The 25,670-nt window shown below is 36.9% G+C and overlaps 2 protein-coding genes and 1 long non-coding RNA gene across 10 annotated transcripts in view; 1 reads left to right on the plus strand and 2 right to left on the minus strand.

Annotated features, from left to right (window-relative positions):
- Nucleotides 1-8,744, plus strand: part of LOC127850332 (mutS protein homolog 5-like) — a 75,116-nt gene extending 66,372 nt beyond the window's left edge. For 4 of the 7 annotated variants that reach the window (XM_052383298.1, XM_052383300.1, XM_052383301.1 and 1 more), the window contains exons 25-28: nt 2,388-2,531; nt 3,240-3,377; nt 6,061-6,134; nt 7,910-8,744. In XM_052383298.1, coding sequence (XP_052239258.1) covers nt 2,388-2,531; nt 3,240-3,377; nt 6,061-6,134; nt 7,910-8,015 — 462 coding nt within the window. In that variant the 3' untranslated portion in view covers nt 8,016-8,744. Of the gene's footprint in view, nt 1-2,387; nt 2,624-3,239; nt 3,381-6,060; nt 6,153-7,909 lie in introns of those variants that run through there. The other 3 variants (XM_052383302.1, XR_008035212.1, XR_008035211.1) reach the window with 3 other exon arrangements.
- A 4,567-nt stretch (nt 8,745-13,311) lies between these two features.
- The window catches only part of LOC127850527 (transmembrane protein 19-like), a 297,423-nt gene continuing 285,064 nt past the window's right edge, over nt 13,312-25,670 (minus strand). For both annotated transcript variants that reach the window (XM_052383638.1, XM_052383637.1), the window contains exons 2-7: nt 21,667-21,777; nt 19,672-19,809; nt 19,045-19,174; nt 16,608-16,735; nt 16,151-16,366; nt 13,312-15,566 (exon numbers count right to left, since the gene is read on the minus strand). In XM_052383638.1, the coding sequence (XP_052239598.1) occupies nt 15,400-15,566; nt 16,151-16,366; nt 16,608-16,735; nt 19,045-19,174; nt 19,672-19,809; nt 21,667-21,777 (890 nt within the window). In that variant the 3' untranslated portion in view covers nt 13,312-15,399. The remainder of the gene's footprint in view (nt 15,567-16,150; nt 16,367-16,607; nt 16,736-19,044; nt 19,175-19,671; nt 19,810-21,666; nt 21,778-25,670) is intronic.
- Nucleotides 21,895-23,755, minus strand: LOC127850529 (uncharacterized). The gene is made up of 3 exons (XR_008035339.1): nt 23,560-23,755; nt 22,476-22,556; nt 21,895-22,330 (listed from the first exon to the last, which is right to left on the minus strand). It is a non-coding gene; the product is annotated as an uncharacterized LOC127850529 (long non-coding RNA).

Raw genomic sequence — 25,670 nt, forward strand, 5'->3', positions numbered from 1 at the left:
ACAGTGACTCGAAATAGTAAAATGGTTTCTGGATGATAACTCAAGAATGCTTAGGCCTAGGATCATGAAACTTCATAGGTACATTGATCATGACTGGCAGATGACCCCTATTGATTTTCAGGTCACTAGGTCAAAGGTCAAGGTGACAGTGACTTAAAATAGTAAAATGGTTTCCAGATGAAAACTCAAGAATAATGATGCCTAGGATCATGAAACTTCATAGGTACATTGATCATGACTGGCAAATGACCCCTATTTATTATTAGGTCACGAGGTCAAAGGTCAAAGTCACAGTGACTCGAAACAGTAAAATGATAACTCAAGAATGCTTACGCCTAGGATCATAAAACTTCATAGGTACATTGATCATGACTGGCAGATGACCCCAATTGATTTTCAGGTCACTAGGTCAAAGGTCAAGGCCACAGTCACTCGAAACAGTAAAATGGTTTCAGGATGATCACTCAAGAATGCTTACGCTTACGATCATGAAACTTCATAGGTACATTGATAATGACTGGCAGATGACCCCTATTGATTTTCAGTTCACTAGGTCAAAGGTCAAGGTCACAGTGACTCGAAATAGTAAAATGGTTTCCGGATGATAACTCAAAAACGCTTACGCCTAGGATCATGAAACTTCATAGGTACATTAATTATGACTGGCAGATGACCCCTATAAATTTTCAGGTCACTAGGTCAAAGGTCAAGGTCACAGTGATTTGAAACAGTTAAATGGTATCCTGATGATAACTCAAGAATAATTAGGCCTAGGATCATGAAACTTCATAGGTACATTGATCATGACTGGCAGATGACCCCTATTGATGTTCAGGTGACTAGGTCAAAAGTCAAGGTCACAGTGACAAAAAATGTATTCACACAATGGCTGCAACTACAACTGACAGCCCATATGGGGGGCATGCATGTTTCCTAAACAGCCCTTTTTGGTTTTTGTCTCAAATGGTACTAATCATCCTGGTCCTGAGGATGGGGGTTATGGGGGTAAAGATCCTTATTGTAGTTTTACGTCAATTAACTCATATTGAAAGCATTACAAACATAGATTAAGTTTTTGTGACACCAACATATTGCTTAGTTATATTAATTAGGTATACCCATCACACAAAGTTTGAAAGTGGGTTTATTTGGGTCTTATGAGTTTGAGTTTGTGGAGAAAACTACTTCCACATTTCTCAAGCCATTAAATTGTGTAGTTTCCCCTTGAAAATAGCAGGGTATGAGTAACCTTTGTGACAACGCCGGGGTTTTGAATTAAAAATGAGCCTTATCTGGAAAATGGGGCTTTATGCATGAGCGTAAAGTGTTGTCTCAGATCAGCCTGGCAGGTGGGACACATTCTGCTGAGAACAGATATTCGTACGGAAGAGACTTCCGTAAAAAGAAAAACATTGAAAAAGCGGAAAGTGTGGTTCCTGTATTGAGCATGAATGGAGTTATCTCACCATGCATGTCATCTGTTAGCAGATAGATGGTTTGGCATGTTGACTATTTACAGATAAATGGTCTGGCATGTTGACTGTTTACAGATAAATGGTCTGGCATGTTGACTGTTTACAGATAGATGGTCTGGCATGTTGACTGTTTACAGATAGATGGTCTAGCATGTTGACTGTTTACAGATAGATGGTCTGGCATGTTGACTGTTTACAGATAGATGGTCTGGCATGTTGATTGTTTACAGATAGATGGTCTGGCATGTTGACTGTTTACAGATAGATGGTCTGGCATGTTGACTGTTTACAGATAGATGGTCTAGCATGTTGACTGTTTACAGATAGATGGTCTGGCATGTTGACTGTTTACAGATAGATGGTCTGGCATGTTGACTGTTTACAGATAGATGGTCTGGCATGTTGACTGTTTACAGATAGATGGTCTGGCATGTTGACTGTTTACAGATAGATGGTCTGGCATGTTGACTGTTTACAGATAGATGGTCTGGCATGTTGATTGTTTACCGATATATGGTCTGGCATGTTGACTGTTTACAGATAGATGGTCTGGCATGTTGATTGTTTACCGATATATGGTCTGGCATGTTGACTGTTTACAGATAGATGGTCTGGCATGTTGACTGTTTACAGATAGATGGTCTGGCATGTTGATTGTTTACCGATAGATGGTCTGGCATGTTGACTGTTTACAGATAGATGGTCTGGCATGTTGACTGTTTACAGATAGATGGTCTGGCATGTTGACTGTTTACAGATAGATGGTCTGGCATGTTGACTGTTTACAGATAGATGGTCTGGCATGTTGACTGTTTACAGATAAATGGTCTGGCATGTTGACTGTTTACAGATAGATGGTCTGGCATGTTGACTGTTTACAGATAAATGGTCTGGCATGTTGACTGTTTACAGATAGATGGTCTGGCGATTCTGTGTGCGAGCATCAAGCACTGGGTAGGCCAGGGTACCTCGTGTCCCCATGTGTTGGTCAGCACTCACTTCCACACCATGATACAGCGGCACCTCCTGCCCAGGTCACCACTTATCAAGTACCTGGTATACACTGACAGTGGTCTTAACTCTGTACATTGAATGAGATATTTGCTTATGCAACACAACCCACACCAACATGGAAAATCATTTACAAAGTAAATAGCTTGAAATTACATGTAATTCCAAATTCGTCCCAATTTGTTTGAGTCTAGTAAGTTTATAAGATAGGGATGCTGAAAAGCACTTTATGTTCTCACTTTCCTTTTAAATGGTATTTTTATGCCCCCGAATCGAAAGATCGGGGGCATATTGTTTTTGGCCTGTCTGTCAGTGGTCTGTGTGTCTGTATGTCTGTGTGTCTGTCCTTAGCCTTGGTCATAACTTTTGCAATATTGAAGATAGCAACTTGATATTTGGCAAGCATGTGTGTCTCATGGAGCTGCATATTTTAAGTGGTGAAAGGTCAAGGTCAAAGTCATTCTTCAAGGTCAAAGGTCCAAAAAAAAATAATTCAAAGCAGCGTATTAGGGGGCATTGTGTTTCTGACAGACACATCTCTTGTTTCTAAAATATATTTATATGGAAAGTGTTGTCCTTGATAATCCTGTTTTGACTTAATAGGCTAATCAGGGACGACACTATATGCCCAACGTTTACATAGTGTGTCTTTGCGTCCAGGTAAGCAACCACAACTATTGTGATGCACTTGTATTACAATTGTGCAGTTTATTACCAATATATGCCTGTTGTACGTGTACTGTACTACATCAGACCCTGGAGACCCTAGAGAATGGCGTGGAGCTGGTGTTCCTGTACCAGCTAGTGGAGGGTCAGACCAGCTTCAGCTACGCCTGTCACGTGGCTGCACAGGCTGGACTTCCTTCAGACATTGTCAAGAGGGGCATAGAGGTGAGTTATGTTAAAACTTATTTAAGCTTGATTGCATCGAAAGACCTTAGGCTTCTTGAAATGCTATCTAGTCTGTTTTCAGGGTAGAATCAGTATTTGATATCTATGGATGACATCTTAAGAATGCTCCCACAGTGGCCATCAAACCCTCAGAAAGATACCTTTTTATGCCCCCAGATCAAATGATCGAGGGTATATTGTTTGTGGCCTGTCATCCTTCAAGGTCAAAGGTCAAATATATGGCTTCAAAGCGCAGTAGGGGGCATTGTGTTCACAAACACAGTTCTTGTTATTTTTAGGTCAATATGTCACAGGTCAAGGTCACAGGGGCTTGTAACAAAACATTTATTTCTTCTCAATATCTTGAGAATGCATTGACCTATTTATTCTTATGCAATTTTGTAAAGTAGTGAAAGAAAAGACGTCTACTGATTTTGAGGTCACAAGATCAAAAGTCAAGGTCACAGAGGTTTGTAACTGAATTTGTGTGGCTGTATATTTTGAGAATTATTTAAACTATAAACATGCACATTGGTAAAATGGTTAGAATGGAGGAAAAAAGTCATATTTTGATTTTAAGGTCAGCATGTCAAAGGTCATTCAAGCTTGTATCACGAAATGGGTTTGTGCATAATGTCAAGGGAATGCTTTGACCTACAATCATCTAAACTGTTATGATGGTTACTTGAAAGGAAACAATTACTCTCTTGATTTTGATTTCAAGTGGACAAAGGTCAAGGTCAGAAATTCTTTTAACAAGAAATTGGTTTCTGCACAATATTTTGAGAACACTTTGACATACAATACTGCAAATTGGCATGGTGGTAACTTGGGCTGATTGGAAGAGGGCCCATTAAATTTAAGTTCATCAGGCCAAAGGTCAAGACATTGGTTTCCGTTGAATATCTAGTGATCAACTAAATTGTTATGCTGGTTACTTGGGGAGTTAGAAAGATGTCTACACAAAGATCATGGCCATACATGCTTGTAACATTTAAATTGCTTCAACACAAAATCTAGAGAATTGTAAGGATCATATCAATTAGTGTGTTGTTAAGTCTTGGCAAAGGATGACCTGTAATTAATGTCAAGTAGAGAGTATATTGATTGATGGTGCGCAAGAATCATAACTCTTGCTTTGGTATGCTGAGAGTAATTGCCCTTTGATCATTTGTTACTTATAAATTTTGTAATTGGGCATATTATGCAAACTATATGAGTTGCCAACTTTAAATTTCATAGGTAGATATACAGTCAATCTTGTATCAAGAGACCACTAAAGGGAGTAAACAAAAGTGGTCTCTTAATAAAATGGTCTTTAAATAAAAAAGGCCATTCTGGAAGAATGTTTACCCTCAATTTTAATCTATATGAAGGATAATCTCTTTTGTCAACAATGATTTTAACTTTTATACTTAAATGAATATAAACACAATACATAAACAGTATTTTACTGATCATGTGTTTTATTTTTTCACTTATTATAAATTATCATATATTTTAAATGAATTGTGTGTACATATTTATTTGCAAAAACAACATAGACAAGGAAATATTTTTCGCGTTTTTTTTCACCTGACACATAATTTTCCACGTCTTCAAAAACACCTCGGCTTTACGCTTAAGAATGTTCTGAATTTGAGTTTTACCGACTCAAAACTCATCTGCAATTCCAAAACCCGAATTTTCTCGTTCAACGTTAACACTTTTTGTTTTGACATTTTAATTTCTGCATGTACGCTTAAGGAAATCTGACTCGATTATGATACATAATGAGCTGAAAAAATTAAAACACGTCAATTGAAAACAAACAAACAGACCTGATTGGAAAATTTATTAAGTAGATAATAAATAAGTGATTGGCTAACAAATATCTACAAATTATCATAATTACAAATTGGTAATGTACAGATTTCGACAGATGTTGCCGATTAATAGTTTATTTTCCGCACTTCTCAGGAAATGTTTGTCGCGTACATTGCATTGTTTCTGCACCTGTTATCTATACTTGAGAAAAATCGGCGTTGTCTCTTAACGTTCCACATAGTAAACTTTTTAAGCTGTAGACTGTGCGTAAAACGTTCTTCTATTATTGAACTCAATAAATTGATATGCAGTCTACAACAATACCGGTCAGAACCGGTCAACGAGACAAAGCATAATCATAATGGTTGGTGTGAAAACAAAGCAGCTGTGTAACAGTACATCTTATCGGCTTAGATAAACAATTAACACGGATTTGTCCCTGAAAGATCAATACATTAACCACTTTTACCTCCTAGTGGTCGCTTAATTCAAGATATGGTTATCAAAATACATAGAAATAAGCGGTCGCTGGTCGCGTAAGACAAAAGTCGCTGAATACAATATCATTATATAGCAAAAAAGCTCCGTGGGATTTCAAAATGGTCGCATAAGACAAAGGTCGCTTAATACAAGTGGTCGCATCCACAAGATTGACTGTATATCAATTATGGGCAATGCAGTTTGCATTGTTTTAAACAAGTTCTAAAAACTGAACGCCTTTTGCCCCCGTGACAAAGCAAAACACAAGGGTGATATATCAGACAAAAATATACAGATCTAGTTATTTCTTATAATTATATATTTTGGTAACATGCCCTTAAATTGACAAAGCATATAAGTGAGTATCCTCCAGTTTAAGCTTGTTGGTGGGTTCCAGGTGTCAGAATTGCTGCGTCAGTGTAAACCAGTCCAACGCGTAGACACGCTGGATACAGACACACAGAACAAAAGGTGGAAACGGTCTTGAAGGTTCTTTGTTATTAATAGGTCTTTATTGATACTAGAGAATATGTGTTTCTTTTTGTGTATGATCAAATTGTTTAAGATCCCAGGGGGATTTCCTCGCTTCATTGGGAAGAGGCCCTAGCCTATGAATTTTGGGAAGAAATTGCTCATTTTGGGAAGAATTCTCGCTAAAATTACTGCTTTGGGAAATGAAAAAGCTGGTGTAAGTTAGGATTTTTGGGAAAACTTCATGATTTTAAAGAAATTTTCAATTGGGAAGTGGCCTTTAATAGGCCCCTGTTATTAAAGGCTGAAAACCCCTGGATCCCCTGATACAAAGTGAAGGGGAGTATACAGGAATCACCAAGGACATCTTTCCGTCTGTCTGTCCATTTGTCAGTCTGTCCGTCCTTAGACACAAATTTTTTCGCATAAGTTCTTAACACTTAAACGTACAATATTTAAACTTGCCTACATTCCTCCTTATCTCTTTCAGAGCTGGAACCGAATTTTGAAGGCCTTTGCAAACAGTTTGGATCCAGATGAGATGCAAAAGTGGCGTCTCATCAGGATCCAAACCGTTTGCTGTTCTGATAGTATTCTTTGAAAAAAAAAATCAAAGAAAATGCTAATTTTAGAAATTTAGTAGACGACATTTTAGCAGACGACAAATTTCCCAGCATGCAAAGGGTTATGATATGAAGTGCTGCATGTGTCTTTTCTATCATCATTGAAAATTACTAAAGTTCTGCCCCTTTTAAAACATAAATTTCTAAAACATACTTATTATTATTATTATAATACAGTCCACTCTCGTTATCTCGAAGTCGTCGGGAACAAGAAAAAATATCGAGATAACGAGAGTTCGAGATATCCGATAAGCCGTTTTCAACGAAAAAATAAGACGAAAATTTACCCGGGTTTTAACATCTAAATACATGCTAAGTGGTCTAACTTAAGCCGTCACCGTGTGGCATAATAATCTTTACCTGATATATACGCGTTTTTACGAGGCACGATTAATTTGTGCTATTTAAATGCTTAAAATGACGTTTTAAGTATTACAGAATTGCATTAACACATGCGGTTATTATTTTTCTAAACTGTCGAGTAAACATTTGTTAATGTAGCTATTTAAAGTTATGATGCAATTGACGTCCAATCAAGACGAATTTGCGACGGTTTATATACGCAAAAATATAACTCCATGCATTTTGGAATGTTGTTTGTAAAAAACAATAAATCTTTCGGCCTTTCGGCAGGCTGTGTATTAACAGCAGTTAATTGATGTTAATGTGACAGTTAAAGTGACAGGCCTTACTCAAGTGTTAATGGCTAATGACATTACACACGTATGATCATTGATGCAATTAATGGATCAATTTCCTACCGCACAGTATCGGGAGCAGCCGGGCGAAGCGGGACGGTGAAGTATCAAAGAAAAAATTTCGCACCTTTTGCCGACACTGGAACAGTTATTGGCACTTCGAGAAAAACCACAGTAAATACATGTAAAATCGGGACTCGGGACAAAATTTTATATCAAGATATCGAATTATTCGACATAACGAAAATCGAGATATGCGATGTTTATTTGTATAGATAAAGAAGGAAAAAAGTTGGGGCATTGAGCTTACTTCGACATATCGAGAATATCGAGATATCCAATGTCGAGATAACGAGAGTGGACTGTAGACTCTATAAGCAAAAGGTAAGATCTGATAGTATAAGGTTTTGACCATGCTTTGCCACTGACTTACTTCTTTGACCACTCCATGCAGGTGTGAAGCAATCGTACAGCAGTTCTTGGCTCTGGACATTGAGACTGCAGATATCAAGGCCTTCCTGTCACAGTGTGTGCTTCCTACATTTGAAGGGAAACTATGAGGACATAGGTGGTATACTCAAGATTGTGGTGCCCATTGATGATAGAAAACTGAGGACATCGATGGAATTCTTATGAATGTGCTGCTGATTATTGAATGGAAGCTGTGATGATTTTTTTTATTCACATACCTTTGTGGTCTTTCTTTTGTATGTTTAAAGCGGAAGTGTTGTCTACAGGGACGCTGTGAGAGTCGTAGGTTTCTTTCTGCCTAAATGAAGGATTGCCCTTTGAATTTCTTTATGCCATTTTTATTGGAAATATTCTTTGGAGGACCAACGTTATAAGATGTTAGCGCTTTTTTTTTTCACTTTGTAAGTTGGAAAATGAGGTTTAATGTATGTAAAGTGTTGTCCCAGTTTAGCTTATGAATTCTGCACAGGCTTATCAGGGATAACACTTTCTGCTTGTACAGATTTTGTTGTTGAAAGGAAGTCTCTTCAAAACAAAAATAAAGTCTCAATTTAAAGTGTTGTCCCTGATAAGCCTGGGTGTACTGCACAAGCCAATCAGGGATGACACTTTATTCACATGCATTCAAACTCATTTTTCCTGACCAAGGCACATATATTTTAATGATGCATTCTTGGTAAACTTGTTAAGGGTATTCTGATAATATTTGTCAGGTTTGCTTTAGGATTGTGTGATATTGTGTGTTATATGGGATGCTGTGTTTGTTTAATGATATTGTTTGATGCCGTTGTTTTCAAAAATATTATTTACTTTGTGGAAATTGTTTCACTTGTTTGCTACATTTGACTAATATATGGTGAACATTTGAAAAGTATAAGAAATCAAATTGAAGATAATGTTTGATGAATTATCATAAATATTCTGGCCAAATTAAAGAAACATATGATTTACTTTACACTTCACATGGTTTTGACTAGCTTTAAGTATTTTAGCTTGGGTCTGGGAAAATGGGGCTTAATGCACGTGTGTAAAGTTTCGTCCCATTTAAGCCTGTACAGACTAATCAGGGATCACACTTTTTGCCTTATCTTGATTTTCACAAAGAAGATTCCTTTAAACAAAAAAATACCATAATAGTGGAAAGTGTCATCTCGGATTACCGTTTGTGGACTGCTAATATGGTATTACACTACACACATGCATTAAGATCCATTTTCCTATAGTGAGGATCATTTGCTTATGGACTACTGTATTGGCTTGCATCAATTGGCTTATTTACCTGCGTTGACTTTGTATTATGTAAGAAATATTTACTTGTTATAGCATAGTGACTTTCTACTTGTCTTTGACGCATAAAATATATTATAGATAGTTACTTAAAGATGCTAATTCTATGAAGTTAAAGCCTTGGTTTTCTTTATAAACGCATTATTGTTTGAAAGATATACATCAAAAATCACTACTGATAAAAGTCATCTAAAAAGTAAAGTGTGTTTTATTGCGTATTAATTTAGCCTGTCAAAACGCCTGTTTATTTACATTTCGCTGTATATCGGATTTTGGTCAATCAATGCCAAATTTGTAGAAGCCCTTAGTGTCTGTGAGTTGTTGCTGCGAACGAATACAGAAATATTTCTTGAGCAAATAATCAAAGCCAGGGATTAAAAATGTTAATAAAGAAACACAGAAAAGTCTGGCATTTTTGTTTAATTAAAAGGTATTGTTTGCTTTTTAGCTCCACTGGCCAAAGGCCAGCGGGGCTTATGTCATGGTCCTGTGTCCGTCGTGTGTGCGTGCGTGCGTGCGTGTGTTAACTTTTTCTTTAAACATCTTCTCCTAAACTACTGGTCAAATTGTGATGAAATTTCTCAGGAATGTTCATGTGGTGAACCTCTTTCAAATTTGTTCAAATTATGCCCCTGGGGTCAAATTTGACCCTGCCCCAGGGGGTCAAAAAATTGAAAATTTGCTTATATAAGGCCTATTTTGTTCAAACTTTAAAAATCTTCTTGTCCATAACCATTGGGCCTAGGGCTACCAAATTTAGTATGTAGTGACATCTTATAGTCCCCTACCAAGTTTATTCAAATTATGCCCCTGGGGTCAAATTTGACCCTGCCCCGGGGGTCAAAAAATTGAAAATTTGCTTATAAAAGGCCTATTTTGTGCAAACTTTAAAGATCTTCTTGTCCATAACCATTGGGCCTAGGGCTACCAAATTTGGTATGTAGTGACATCTTATAGTCCTCTACCAAGTTTGTTCAAATTATGCCCCTGTGGTTAAATTCGACCCTGCCCCGGGGGTCAAAAAATTGAAAATTTGCTTATATAAGGCCTATTTTGTGCAAACTTTAAAAATCTTCTTGTCCATAACCATTGGGCGTAGGGCTACCAAATTTAGTATGTAGTGACATCTTATAGTTCTCTACCAAGTTTGTTCAAATTATGCCCCTGGGGTCAAATTTGACCCTGCCCCGGGGGGTTAAAAAATTGAAAATTTGCTTATATAAGGCCTATTTTGTGCAAACTTTAAAAATCTTCTTGTCCATAACCATTGGGCCTAGGGCTACCAAATTTGCTATGTAGTGACATCTTATAGTCCTCTACCAAGTTTGTTCAAATTATGCCCCTGGGGTCAAATTTGACCCTGCCCCGGGGGGTTAAAAAATTAAAAATTTGCTTATATAAGGCCTATTTTTTGCAAACTTTAAAAATCTTCTTGTCCATAACCATTGGGCCTAGGGCTACCAAATTTGCTATGTAGTGACATCTTATAGTCCTCTACCAAGTTTGTTCAAATTATGCCCCTGGGGTCAAATTTGACCCTGCCCCGAGGGGTTAAAAAATTGAAAATTTGCTTATATAAGGCCTATTTTGTGCAAACTTTAAAAATCTTCTTGTCCATAACCATTGGGCCTAGGGCTACCAAATTTGCTATGTAGTGACATCTTATAGTCCTCTACCAAGTTTGTTCAAATAATGCCCCTGGGGTCAAATTTGACCCTGCCCCAGGGGGTTAAAAAATTGAAAATTTGCTTATATAAGGCCTATTTTGTGCAAACTTTAAAGATCTTCTTGTCCATAACCATTGGGCCTAGGGCTACCAAATTTGGTATATGTGACATCTTATAGTCCTCTACCAAGTTTGTTTAAATTATGCCCCTGGGGTCAAATTTGACCCTGCCTCAGGGGGTCAAAAAAATGAAAATTTGCTTTTATAAGGCCTATTTTGTGAAAACTTTAAAAATCTTTACGTCCATAACAATTGGACGTAGGGCTACCAAATTTGGTATGTAGTGACATCTAATAGTCCTCTACCAAGTTTGTTCAAATTATGCCCCTGGGGTCAAATTTGAGCCTGCCCTGGGGGGTCAAAAAATCGAAAATTTGCTTATATAAGGCCTATTTTGTGCAAACTTTAAAAATCTTCTTGTCCATAACCGTATGGCATAGGGCTACCAAATTTGGTATGTAATGACATCTTATAGTCCTCTACCAAGTTTGTTCAAATTAAGCCCCTGGGATCAAATTTGACCGTTCCCCAGGGGTCACAACATTGAACATATGCTTATATTGGGCCCATTTTGTGCAAACTATAAAAATCTTCTTGTCCATAACCATTGGGCCTATTTCTACCAAATTCGGTAGGTAGTGACATATAATAGTTCTCTACTTAGTTTGTTCAAATTATGCCCCTGGGAACAAATTTGACCTTGCCCCAGGGGTCACAAAAATTAACATATGCTTAAATAAGGCTTATTGTGTGCAAACTTTAAAAATCTTCTTGTTCTTAATTAAAGAGCCTAGGGCTACTAAATTTGGTATGTAGTGATGTCTAATAGTCCTCTACCAAATTTGTTCAAATTATTCCCCTGGGCTCAAATTTGACCCGGCCCCAGGGCTCACAAAACTGAACATATGACGTTTACCAGTGGAGATTACTGCGGCCGTTTGGCTGTGACCAACAACAACATCAACATCTTGAAAACATGAGATAAAACCCTGTCATTTAGTGCCATTTTAGGTCAGATGGTGACTGCTTACAAAGGCATTGAAGTAAGAACATGTGTTATGAATGTTTTTCTTACAAACTGAAAAAGTCTGGTTTTATTTAAATATGTCAAAAGTGACCATATATCTGGATGAAAATATTTTGGATGACATGTTAATTTCATGTCGTTTTTGTAGTGTTTAAACCAGTTTAATAATATATTATTGATTTTAAAAACACAACTTCCATGAACATAATTATTTCAAGAAAAGTCAATATATGATTCTGCATTGTAAACTCAAACTTTGTATCCAAGAGAAGGTTTTGAAATTAATGAAGTGCAATGTTCTTAACTATCGTATATGCTGCTTTTTAATAACAAATGATTCATTGTTCCATTTGTATTACTTAATTAAATACATTTATAAATATTAAGAAATAATCTTTAGATTATCATAATATTCTCAGGCCTTTTGGTCTTAGGGATGTGTGGGTTGATGAGCAATTTCTCCTTCTATCACAATGATTTCTACCTTACCTGATCATTTCCTTCATATTCCATTTTCATTTAATTGACGTCTGCAACCTCTTTCAAATTGGGAAAGTCCAAAATGGCAAAATGTGTCGTTTGGTAAAGGGTTAAGGCATTTTGATTCCTATGGGTCTTGTGAATCTGTTTCAAATCAAATGCGTAAATTTGATCTTCAGCATCTAAAAATATGTGACATAGAAAGAACGTCGATATCTTTTGGAGAGATAAATGTACCTACATTATAAGCAAAGGACCTGTGCAACAATTCCCGGGCTTTTAAGTCTGTTTAGTTTACACGGTAGTTACTTTTTCCATATATAAAAATGCTCACCCTTCCAACTTTAAACCCCCAGTGGGACGAGGGATAAAAAGAGAAAGTCACATGCTTGAGTGCATTTCAACCCATGCGCATTGCACGTTTTTTTTGCAAAGAAAAAACAGTGGAGCGATACAGGGCCATCATGGCCCTCTTGTTTTTAAAAACATGTTGACGTTGCAAGTAGGGATTTATTGTCCCCTATCGGTTTCACCGGTGGGGACTTATGGTTTTTTTTGCTCTTGTGTCTTGTCACACATTTCTGGATCCTGCAATAACTTAAAAAAGTTCTTAATATTTTTTCATTAAACTTGAAACATGGATAGATGGCAATAAGGACATTATGCACGTCATTTCATTTTGTTCCTACGTCAAAAATTCTGGTTGCTATGGCAACAAATTAAAAAATCAATAAAAAAAATCTGACAATGGTGGAGCCAGTAGGGGACATACATGTTTATTGCTTTGCAATAGTCTTGTTCATACTTAAAAAGTCAACAAGTGCCAATTTTTTTTTTAACTAGAGAGAACAACAAATAACGTCTGAACATTTTGGGTGCACTTTATTACCAAAAAAACGATTTCAACCATTTCTCCATGTTTATTTTCTTAATAAACGTAACAAAATAGTTACAATATATTTCCCGCATAATAATATTTAAACGACAATAATTTTCTCATCAGAGCCAACACAGTTCAGCATGAGATTGTCTAATGGTAAACCACACAAAGGGGACAGGCAAACAACTGTACCTTGAAAACTTGTGAAATCCCATTGTGACAGTTGATATTGCATTATTTACATATAATACAAATTTTCATAAACATAATATTAATACACACATCTATATAAATACAGAAAATAAACAAAACACTTGACATTTGCATTGAAAAATTAATAAATAATCAATTTTGAATAAAACAAAATAGACATAATTGTTTTCAGTAACCAGTAATAAAACAAGAGCACCGCATAACGGGTGCCACGCTCGGCTGCGGATGCAGTTTTGAATAGATGAAAGCTTGTCAGAACTTTTTTTTTTTTTAGAGGTCACAGTGACCTTTGACCTAGTGACCCAAAAATGGGTGTTGCATGTAGAACTCATCAAGGTGCAGCTACATATGAAGTTTCAAAGTTGTAGGTTGAAGCACTTTGATTTTAGAGCCAATGTTCAAAACCTTGACAAAATGTTAAGGTTTTAGCACGACGCGGACGGCGGACACGACGACTGACACGAGGAGCTGGCTATGACAATACCTCGGGTTTTCTCGAAAAACAGCCGAGCTAAAAAATTTAAAATTTTAAGATATAACTTGTAATTAAGGTAAGGTAATGTTGTTTTTCAATACTTGTGAAATTGTATGTAAAGGTCGACACTTGGCATAAACACCATGGTGGGAAACAGGCATTTTGACTACAACAAATTGGATCAATATTCTGGAGGAGTAAAGAGGAGTTAATTGCAATCAGCTTTCATAGAAACATATATTGAAATAAATTGTACGCGTGAGAAGATGGTAATTTTCCTATTAAAATGTGAACACTCTGCATGATTAATTATCTCTTAAAATAATACAAGCATAGTCAAAATGATAATCAGAATGCATACTTAGTATTAAACATTAACCCTTAATACTGACTGGTGTGATCACAAATTACGTCTATTTAACTGGAACATAGAAAACGTTCAATATGACAACCATCAATAATATTGCAAATATCACAATAGATTTAAGTCTCGGTACTTTTACTTGGTAATAACAACTGCAAAGGCTTTGTAAAGAAAAATTCTACATTCCCTATATTTTATTATCAAGCTTAATATAGATTGATAAATGAAACTGTAATTTTTTGAAAAACAAAGCAACAAAAATAAACTCAATCTGTGAAACAATGTGGAGCAAGGTTAATAAATTTCAGTTTAATATAAACTGCCTTAATTTGCAGACAACTGAAACAATCTTAAATGGTATCTGTCCTTTCAGACCTGATGAAAGTTTTCAAGTGAAATAATATTTACAACAACTTTTATTATGAACAATTTATTATTTTGCATCATCATATGGAAATGGGTGTGTATGTGTGTATCGGAAGTATTTTACAAATAACCCAATAAGCCAGGTACCATCTACCAGAAATGTATCAAGTATTTATATGTTTAGTTTGACACTTGACTCATAATGAGACATAAAGTTCTGGGTCCAGTTGTTTAAAACTTGTACGGCCTTTTTAAAATAACAATCTGTTAACTTAAGACATAAATATAATTAACATAACAAGCCACATGCTTATCAAACATATAAATATTATTTGACCATAAGTATTTGTTTACAATGAACATAAACTTCAAAGATTCGAAACTTAACATAAATATTTTGATCCAAACCTAAACTGCTCTTAGCATATCTGGTCGTCAAAGGTTTGAGCGATTCAGCACTCATAATTCGGTGCTGTGTAACATGGACTTTGTAAGGACAATTTTTAAATATCAAAATGAGTCTCTTATTTGTTCAATAATTCAGATCAACTCAACAAATTATCATCGTCAAGAGAAAGTCAAATACATTCATATGCACAGTATGACAAATGACTCATGACGTCATAATTAGTCCTGATAATTCATGTCCCACAGCCTACGTGAGTGCAGTCCAGACAGGCAGGGCCACACGTGGCGCAAGAAGGGCTGTGATCAAGGAGGCCATGAGGTTCACGCCGTGGTTGTCCAGGAAGTCTGTACCACAGATGTCCTCCACCCCCGGCCCAGGCTGCCCTACCACACGCTGAGTCTTCTTGTCATAGCCTGAAATGGAACGCGTTCTGACAGTTCTGACCACATGATAAATATGTAGTCCTACAAACAAGGTCTTTTTATTTGAGCCGCACTCTGTACAAATTGCGCAACATGAATGTGCTTTAAGTGTCGTTCCAGATTTGCCAGTGAGGTCCACTTTTCGCCAAAACTGGATTTTTGTTAAGAAGACACTTCCTTTGAAAGAAAAAATGTATAAAACCTGAAAGTGTTGTGACTGTACAGGCTCACCTAGGACGACACTTTATGCACATGCATAAAGCCTGGTTTTCCTGAAGCACAGCACATTTATTAAAAGTTTGTTCCCAGGACTCCATCACTTTTAAATAAAAGTATGATGAAGATCTCTCTAACAAACGATGGAAATCCAAGATGTCTTCATGGGTCAAGCTAAAATAATCATACTGGCTCTTATGTGATTTTATAAAATACGTCACTTAGGAAAGTTATAAACAAACAAAGCTGTCGTCAAAGCTATGCACTGCTCCTTGAAGGTTATGCATTAAGCCCCATTTTCCCAGAACAACATTTATTTATATAAAAGAAACGCAATTCAAACCAAATAAATCAATTACCAGTGTACTGGAGAGTAGCGCCCAGGAGCGAGTCGATCATTGAGCCCATCAGTCCAAAGATGCCTGCCACGAGAACAATGGGCCACTGTGGGGGAGAGGAGGTCAGGTAGTCCTCGTTGACACACACCATCTGGGTCAGGTAGAACGCCAACCCCGGGACAGCACCACCCACAAAACTGGCTACCGTCCCAACCACAGATATACCACCGTTGGTCCCTAAAATGGGTTCCAGTAATAGCAATTGTGAGTACATACATAACAGGTCAGACACTTTTTTCTTGGGCATGTTTATACAATCTTAGAAATTGATTAGAACTTGATGACCATACTCTTGCCAGTAAGTTAATACCATTTCATACCTGGGGTCAATTAACTCAATTACCCATAATTGGCAATCAAGTGCTTTGCCAACTGAACTACCCCACCTTATACAAACAGAAGCATTCCCAAAACTTACCTCTTGGCACCTTAGAGAAGTCAGTTATCAGACGGACAGTGGGAGAGGAACCAATCACAGAGCCGATCTCTGAGGCAAATGTGTCTCCACAACTACAGGACAGGGCACCCAACACAGCCATGCAGAACCTGAAACATATATCAAAGTTTGGCAGTCAATAAATAAATAATAATGTGTATAATGTATGTAAGCAATGTTTATGATTGAATCAGACATAGAGAATTCTAGGTTAGCGTTGAATACCGAAAAGTTTATGTTGCGAGGCTTAGAACGCCGGGAGCGCCAGCCTTGGTGAGCGCTTTCGGTGTTCGAGCCGAGCAACATAAACTTCTCTGTATTCAACGCTAATCCTAGTATTCTATTTATCCAATTTGATTTTTTTTCAAAGTGACATTTTACACAAATAGATTTAATATCCTTAACAATAATTTTAATTCATTCTTAAAAGCGCTTAAAATCTAACGAATGTAACCATGCGTAGTGATATATAGAATGTATTTGTTTTGGTACGCAAAATGGTCTTAACAAATTTCACACTAAAACTGAAAAACAAGAAAAAATATCACCATATGCCTCGATTCAATTTTACGCAGCAAGAAAATTGTAACACATTACGACCGCCAAAAGAAGATTTTACTTTAAGATAATTCATTTTATTTCCAAAGAAAATGATGAAAATCCAATATGGCGGCGATTGCTCCTGGCAAAATGATGTCGATGTCAACATACATGTGCATGCAGATTTAAAAACAGAGTTGTTCTCGACATAAATTATCAAAAAATTTATACTCCTTATTTTTCATGGACGCTGCAGATTTTGATGGCGTCTAGATCTAGCCTTCACATCCTGTAGTTTGTGACCCAACACAAGATAATCCGTCATAATTCTATTAAACTTTGAAACACTTGTTGCAAATGGGTTATTCTTACTGAATAGACTTTCTTTGATAAAATAACAAAGACAAAGTTTATTCATATCAAAGAAGTACTTTTATGTTACCTTAAATCCAAAATCAAAACTATTCGAATAGACTACTGAACCAAAATACACACAGATCAATATGTTCTACACACATAATTTCACATCCAAATAGGCACGCACATTCTGAACATCAATAACAAGAATAAGCTAGATATACATGTAGATCTAAATCCTTCGTCTCACCGGTTCCATCCGAGGTAAGTAGTCCATACAATATGCACTCTTTCATAATTACATCCAGGATAAATTTACATGAAAAAAATGCGCGTCTTCAATGTTTTATTCCCAGACAGCGAATACTAGATTCGTGTACACAAAAAGATGACATCACATATTTTTGGAAAATGACGCAATAAGTATGTCATTTTATGACGCCATTAATCAGCTGATTCATTTTACGGATGGCGAAAAATTATGTCCCTTGACTAGATCTAAAGATTAAAGGTCGTATAATTTTAAAGCAAAGGTTTTCGAATCTAGAGATTTATGAAAAAATCATTCAGTGGTAGAATAAAAAGAAGTCTGTGCATGCGATATGTATATTCAACAAGGTGGGATACAGGCTAGTTTATTCCATGAGGTCAATGTCGGTATAAAAATGGAATAAAAGTTATTACACATAGTTTACCAAACAAAAACATATTGTACAATTGGCTTAAAATCAAGCTTAAAATAGATTTTGCCCTAGCAGTGATAAGTAGCTCTGACATCTCATGTCATAGGAGCTAACGATTTGTATACAGCCCCTTTAAAACCCCATGTTGTCATGGGAAAGATGTACAACATGGGGGAACAAGGGGACTGTATACAAATTTTCCGCACTGTAAAATATGGGGGCTATTCAAAATAAGTAGGCACTGTAAAATTTAAGGGAAAATGGTTGCGCTGAAAAATTTGACAGCAATATAGGGGCCCAGTAAAATCATGTGGAAAATTATAAAAAATATGAGGGAAACATGTAAGCCCTGAAAAAATATGGCGGAAATTTGGGGGGGGGGGGGGGATACTGTAAAATATGGAGGAATAAAGGGGCCCTGTAAATGATTGTGGGAATCTGCACAGGCTAATCTGGGAATTATTTTTTGCTTAAACACGATTTTCCCTTGAAAGTGTCTTTTTCTCAACAAAAAAAATACCAAGAAAGCATTGCTGTCCCCACAGGCTTATCTGGGATGACAATTAACGGACATGAATTAAGTCCAGTTTTCCAAGAACAACCCTAAAATGTTTGTCTTGTGTAAAAAAAAGACTTTAATAGCCATATACTCCGAAATAAATAATTCTAACACAAAAACAGGCTATTTTGGATCTTCCATAGCGCTGAGTAATGGGTAGCTTACAATATACTTTGTTAATTTTTGTTTTTTAAATGTTTGAAACAAAAAATCATTACTTATGCAAATGTCAGCAAAAAAACACAACAACAAATCAAAATACAAACTCCAAATAATTTACCAGGAAGGGCTGTAGTATCTTTTCCAGTCAATCAGTTTTTCATCGCATCCAACATCAAGAAGATATAGGAAGGATAGGATAGCGGCTATTCCTCCATTACAGAAAACTTGTACCCAGTTACGCTGACCGCCTGGCAAACAAACGTTGGAGTACAGTCAAAAAGTTTGAACTAGGGGGCAACATATCAGAATCACACAAAGCTTTTGATTATGTAAGGAGTGTAAGAAAATACTTATAACTTTCCTCTTGATCAAGTAAGGACTAGTAACCACCCCTTCGATCAATAAGGGACTTGTAAATTTTCTCTAGATCAAGTAAGGACTTGAAACCTTTCTCTAGATCAAGCATGGAAGTCTTGCAAACTTTGTCTAGATCAAGTAAGGACTTGCAACCTTTATCTAGATCAAGTAAGGACTTGTGAAACTTTCTCTAGATCAAGTAAGGACTCTTCTAATCTGTAATACTTCATTTACTAGAATTTTTTTAATCAACTGCCTGAACTTGACAGATCTTATTAATATTGGAACTTGAGAGATATAGTGTAATAATAACAAAGTTGATAAAAAGAAGAGCCTTGAATGATGAGGAGTCGCTGAAAACGCACTGTTTAAACTGATAAGTCGTTACCTTCCTTAAAGTCCTCTTCCTGCCTCTTTTTCAGTTGACCTCTGAACTTGGTGACCTTTGACCCAGATATGAAGAATGCCAGCAAGGCAGAAAAGAAACACAGGTTGCTCACGGTGAGGAAAAATGCAACAACACAACCTGCAAGTTAAAAATTTTACAAAATTGTTTATGATTTACTGAAACATTTCCATGAAACATAACCATAACATGAGCTGTCTGTAAATACACTGTAATTACTCTATGTCATTCTTGTAATTACTCTATGTCATTCTTGTAATTACTCTATGTCATTCTTGTAATTTCTCTATGTCATTCTTGTAATTACTCTATGTCATTCTTGTAATTACTCTATGTCATTCTTGTAATTACTCTATGTCATTCTTGTAATTACTCTATGTCATTCTTGTAATTTCTCTATGTCATTCTTGTAATTACTCTATGTCATTCTTGTAATTACTCTATGTCATTCTTGTAATTTCTCTATGTCATTCTTGTAATTTCTCTATGTCATTCTTGTAATTACTCTATGTCATTCTTGTAATTACTCTATGTCATTCTTGTAATTACTCTATGTCATTCTATGTAAAAAGCAATCTGTCAAAATGTAGGCTGGGGATGATTCTGGTGCTTTTGTCCAGATTCAAGTTATTGAGCACAGTTTGTTTATTTATAGTCACAGTGGCCTTGACTGCATTGGTAAGAGCAGATTTTAATTGAATACCACCTGTTTGAAGCCTGCACCTGCCTACCATTGCAGGAATTCAGCATGCAACAGTATTAAACAATACTTATCATAATTATGTGCACGCATTGACATTGGCTTAGGGGCATAGATTTTACCAGGACCCTCGTTTGGCAGTTTTTACAGCCGAATATCGGCGGCTTCCCCAATGAAAAAAGTTTACTTTTTTCCCATATTTCAGCAAAAAATTCCACCCTCCAAAAGTTTTATTATTTTTTTTTTACTTTTATACCTGTTGCCAGCTGGTATCGTGCTACTAACCTTTGATTAAATGTATATTTATGTAAATCACATTAAAATATAGCAATTTAAGGTGCTGAATGGTTGGTGAAAAGATCTTCTAAAATTCCCCTTTTCGCCCAAAGAGACGCGAAATTCCCCCCTCTAACGGCCCAGGCCCCAATCCTCCAAAGTGTAGAGAGGGCCCTGGTTACAAACATATCTTGTGATTACGTGTTAACAAAAAATATTGCTTTCTTTGCAGCGTAAAAAACATAAAGAGGCATTAACAAAACACAGAAAAACATACAAATTCGTTCTCAATCTTTTACCAGACATTCTGTCCAGTAAATTGGACCGACCGGTCAGACCTTACAATATTTTACAGGACATGCCATGTTAATAGGAGAATTCTTAATGAAGGTAAGTAAAGTGTTGTCACAGATTAGCCTATGCAGGCACAATAGGCTAATCAGAGAAACATTCCATAAAAGCGGTCACTGATAATCAGAGAAACATTCCATAAAAGCAGTCACTGATAATCAGAGAAACAGTCCATTAAAGCAGTCACTGATAATCAGAGAAACATTCCATAAAAGCAGTCACTGATAATCAGAGAAACATTCCATAAAAGCAGTCACTGATAATCAGAGAAACATTCCATAAAAGCAGTCAATGATAATCAGAGAAACATTCCATAAAAGCAGTCACTGATAATCAGAGAAACATTCCATAAAAGCAGTCACTGATAATCAGAGAAACATTCCATAAAAGCAGTCACTGATAATCAAAGAAACATTCCATAAAAGCGGTCACTGATAAGTCTGTGTTGACTGCACATGCTTATCTGGGCTTACACTTTACGCACATGCATTAATCCCCGCTTTCCCAAACTCTGCTAATTGAAATAATTCAATAAAGTATTAAATATGTTTACAAACTTTATTTAAATGTCAATCATGTGGAAAAATGTCAGACATGTTGAACAATGTTTCCATAGTCAAGCTAAGGTTTCAATGGTTCATGATGCCAACCTGCAATAGCTCCTGATTGATCCAGACTTTTTCGATGCAGGCCCCAACGTGCAATAAAGTAGGGGGCCAACAATGCAATGAGGAATCGCATCGGAGAAATTGCTTCAGCATCTGCAAATACAAGACACATAACTTGAGGACACTCAGGTATTACATAATTGCTATTGGAGCTCAGCATACTTGACTTTGCTTGTGGCTGTTTAAGTTTATTACATTTTCATAAAAACAAGGGCTGTTTGTAAAACATGCATGCCCCCCATATGGGCTGTCCGTTGTAGTGGCAGCCATTGTGTGAATACGATTTTTGTCACTGTGACCTTGACCTTTGACCTAGCGACCTGAAAATCAATAGGGGTCATCTGCTAGTCACGATCAATGTACCTATGAAGTGTCATGATCCTATGCAAAACCGTTCTTGAGTTATCATCCGAAAATCATTTTACTATTTCGGGTCACCGTGACCTTGACCTTGTGACCTCAAAATCAATAGGGGTCATCTGCAAGTCATGATCAATCTACCTATGAAGTTTCATGATCCTAGGCGTATGCGTTCTTGAGTTATCATCCGAAAACCATTTTACCATTTCGGGTCACCGTGACCTTGACCTTTGACCTAGTGACCTCAAAATCAATAGGGGTCATCTGCGAGTCATGATCAATCTACCTATGAAGTTTCATGATCCTAGGTGTATGCGTTCTTGAGTTATCATCTGGAAACCATTTTACTATTTCAGGTCACCGTGATCTTGACCTTTGACCTAGTGACCTCAAAATAAATAGGGGTCATCTGCAAGTCATGATCAATCTACCCATGAAGTTTCATGATCCTAGGCGTATGCGTTCTTGAGTTATTATTCAAAAACCATTTTACTATTTCTGGTCACCGTGACCTTGATCTTTGACCTAGTGACCTCAAAATCAATAGGGGTCATCTGCGAGTCATGATCAATGTACCTATGAAGTTTCATGATCCTAGGCCCAAGCGTTCTTGAGTTATCGTCTGACAACCACCTGGTGGACGGACCGACAGACCGACCGACAGACAGACCGACAGACCGACATGAGCAAAGCAATATACCCCCTCTTCTTTGAAGGGGTTATAATAACTATTTCGATAGCAGGAGTCAACTAAAACAAGAGATGTGTTTGTCAGAAACACAATCCCCCTACTGCGCCGCTTTGATTTATTTTTGTTTATTTTTTATTGTATCCCTTTAAAAAACAAGGGCTGTTTGTAAAACATGCATGCCCCCCATATGGGCTCTCCGTTGTAGTGAGAGCCATTGTGTGAATATGTTTTTTGTCACTGTGACCTTGACCTTTGACCTGGTGACCTGAAAATCAATAGGGGTCATTTGCCAGTCATGATCAATGTACCTATGAAGTTTCATGCTCCTAGCCATAAGCATTCTTGAGTTATCATCCGGACACCATTTTACTATTTCGGGTCACAGTGACCTTGACCTTTGACCTTGTGACCTCAAAATCAATAGGGGTCATCTGCGAGTCATGATCAATCTACCTATCAAGTTTCATGATCTTTGGCATATGCGTTCTTGAGTTATCATCCGAAAACCATTTTACTATTTTGGGTCACCGTGACCTTGACCTTTGACCTAGTGACCTAAAAATCAATAGGGGTCATCTGCGAGTCATGATCAATCTACCAATGAAGTTTCATGATCCTAGGTGTATGCATTCTTGAGTTATCATCCGGAAACCATTTTACTATTTCGGGTCACCGTGACCTTGACCTTTGACCTAGTGACCTCAAAATCAATAGGGGTCATCTTCGAGTCATGATCAATCTACCCATGAAGTTTCATGATCCTAGGCGTATGTGTTCTTGAGTTATCATTCAAAAACCATTTTACTATTTCGGGTCACCGTGACCTTGACCTTTGACCTAGTGACCTCAAAATCAATAGGGGTCATCTGCGAGTCATGATCAATGTACCTATGAAGTTTCATGATCCTAGGCCCAAGCGTTCTTGAGTTATCGTCTAACAACCACCTGGTGGACCGACAGACCGACAAACCGACCGACCGACATGAGCAAAGCAATATACCCCCTCTTCTTCGAAGGGGGGCATAATATTACCTCCCTTGTAAAACTGATCTGTACCTGCCAAATGATAAATAGAAATCATCTCCTTTAAAGGTTGTTACTTCCCTTGGATTTTTTTTTTACCTTTGACCTTGAGATATGCATGCCAAATATCAAGTTGCTATCTTCAATATTGCAAAAGTTATGGCCAATGTTAAAGTTTTTGGACGGATGCGCAGACTGACAAGAAAGACAGACGGACTGACAGACAGTTCAACAGCTACATGTATATGTCACCCTACCAGGGTCCAGGGGCATAAAAACGTCTTTATTGACACAAGAGCCTACAAGGTTAATGTTGTCCGAGTAAGAACAGGATCTCCATAAGTTTCATACACCTTATAGCTTAAGCACTTTTTAGCTTGCCTTGCATGTCCTGCATGCCACATTTCCCTTGGAAGTGAAAGCAATCCATTTGTATCCGTGTTCCTTTCCATTTCCACTTAAGTCGAAGCAATACTTGTTTCAGAACTTACAATTACAATTGAAAAACTTGTGGTGATTGTTTATTAAATGTCGGTTAAAAAATCAACAGTGGTTTTGTTTTTTAAAATGCTAATCTTTAAAAAATAAATTAGAGTTGCACCTTAAAGTATGCAACATTTTGATATTAAGCCAAAAAATAAAACTCTTAACTTTCTTGCTTGAATTCCTGTGTCATATACCTTATTAATAATATGAATAAAAATTAGACTATAAACAACATTCTGGACATGTGTTTCCTAAAAAAACATCTATTTAATGGCACATTATAAGTGTAGTGCCAGTGACCAGTCCACGAAACACGCACATGATAGGGAACCATCAACCAATCAGCAGGGAGCTGGATAGTTGCAATAACTCTACTCTCAGCTTTATAACCCGAAGGGTTGCTGGGAGTTGTAATGTGCTGTCTTTTGTCAAAAGGTGCAAAATTAGATCACCACTGAAAATGCTAAGGAACACTGATACTGCAAAAACTTATCAACGTTTATCTGTCTAAAGCACAAACTCATGCAAATGGTACCATTAAAGCAATAAATAATTGCTTTTTATTTAATTTGTTATTCTTTCATACGCTCTATCCACCATATTGGGAAACTGTCGTAATGTTGCCAACAAAAAGTGTCGCTATCGGTTAGGTCGCAGCACACCAATCTTTTGGACTATTTGATCAAACAGGTGAATATTAAATTAAAATGATAATTAAAAAAATAAATATGTAAGATACAGAAATATTGAAAACATTTTAATACAACATTATCAGTAAAACTGATGGATGCTCCCCAATGATGCTGTGTCGATATATGGTTTAACTTTGTGGAAAAAAGTGTGACCTTGAGAAAATCTATTATTAGCCTCGGTGACCTTGACCCCAGTGACCTCAAACCTCATAAAAAAGGTAGAAGTTCATGCAAGGTACATACATGCCAAATATGGAAGAGATCAGTAAAGTATTGAAGGCGCTATGAGAAACATAGTATAACAAAAGAGTTTTTTGAAAAGCGTGGGGATATTGTGGTTATCTCCGCCGTCTGTCCGTCCTGGCCACTATCTCCTCCTACAGGCTACACTACAGCTGTATAAGCGCTAGAACCTTGAAACTTACAAACATGGTAGCTATGAGCATATGTGCGACTCTGCACTATTTGGAATTTCGATTTGACCCCTGGGTCTTAAGTTATGGGTGTTAGGGTGGGGCCGGGTCAGAGATTTTCACTCATTTTTTTATTTTATGTACTTGAACATTGGCCATAACTTTTGCAATATTGAAGATAGCAACTTGATATTTGGCATGCATGTGTATCTCATGGAGCTGCACATTTTAAGCGGTGAAAGGTCAAGATCATCCTTCAAGGTCAAAGGTCAAAAAAAAAACCAAGGGAAGTAATAAGCTTTAAAGGGAGGTAATTAATGA

This window comes from Dreissena polymorpha, chromosome 11 (assembly GCF_020536995.1).
Source record: "Dreissena polymorpha isolate Duluth1 chromosome 11, UMN_Dpol_1.0, whole genome shotgun sequence".
NCBI classification, from domain to species: domain Eukaryota; kingdom Metazoa; phylum Mollusca; class Bivalvia; order Myida; family Dreissenidae; genus Dreissena; species Dreissena polymorpha.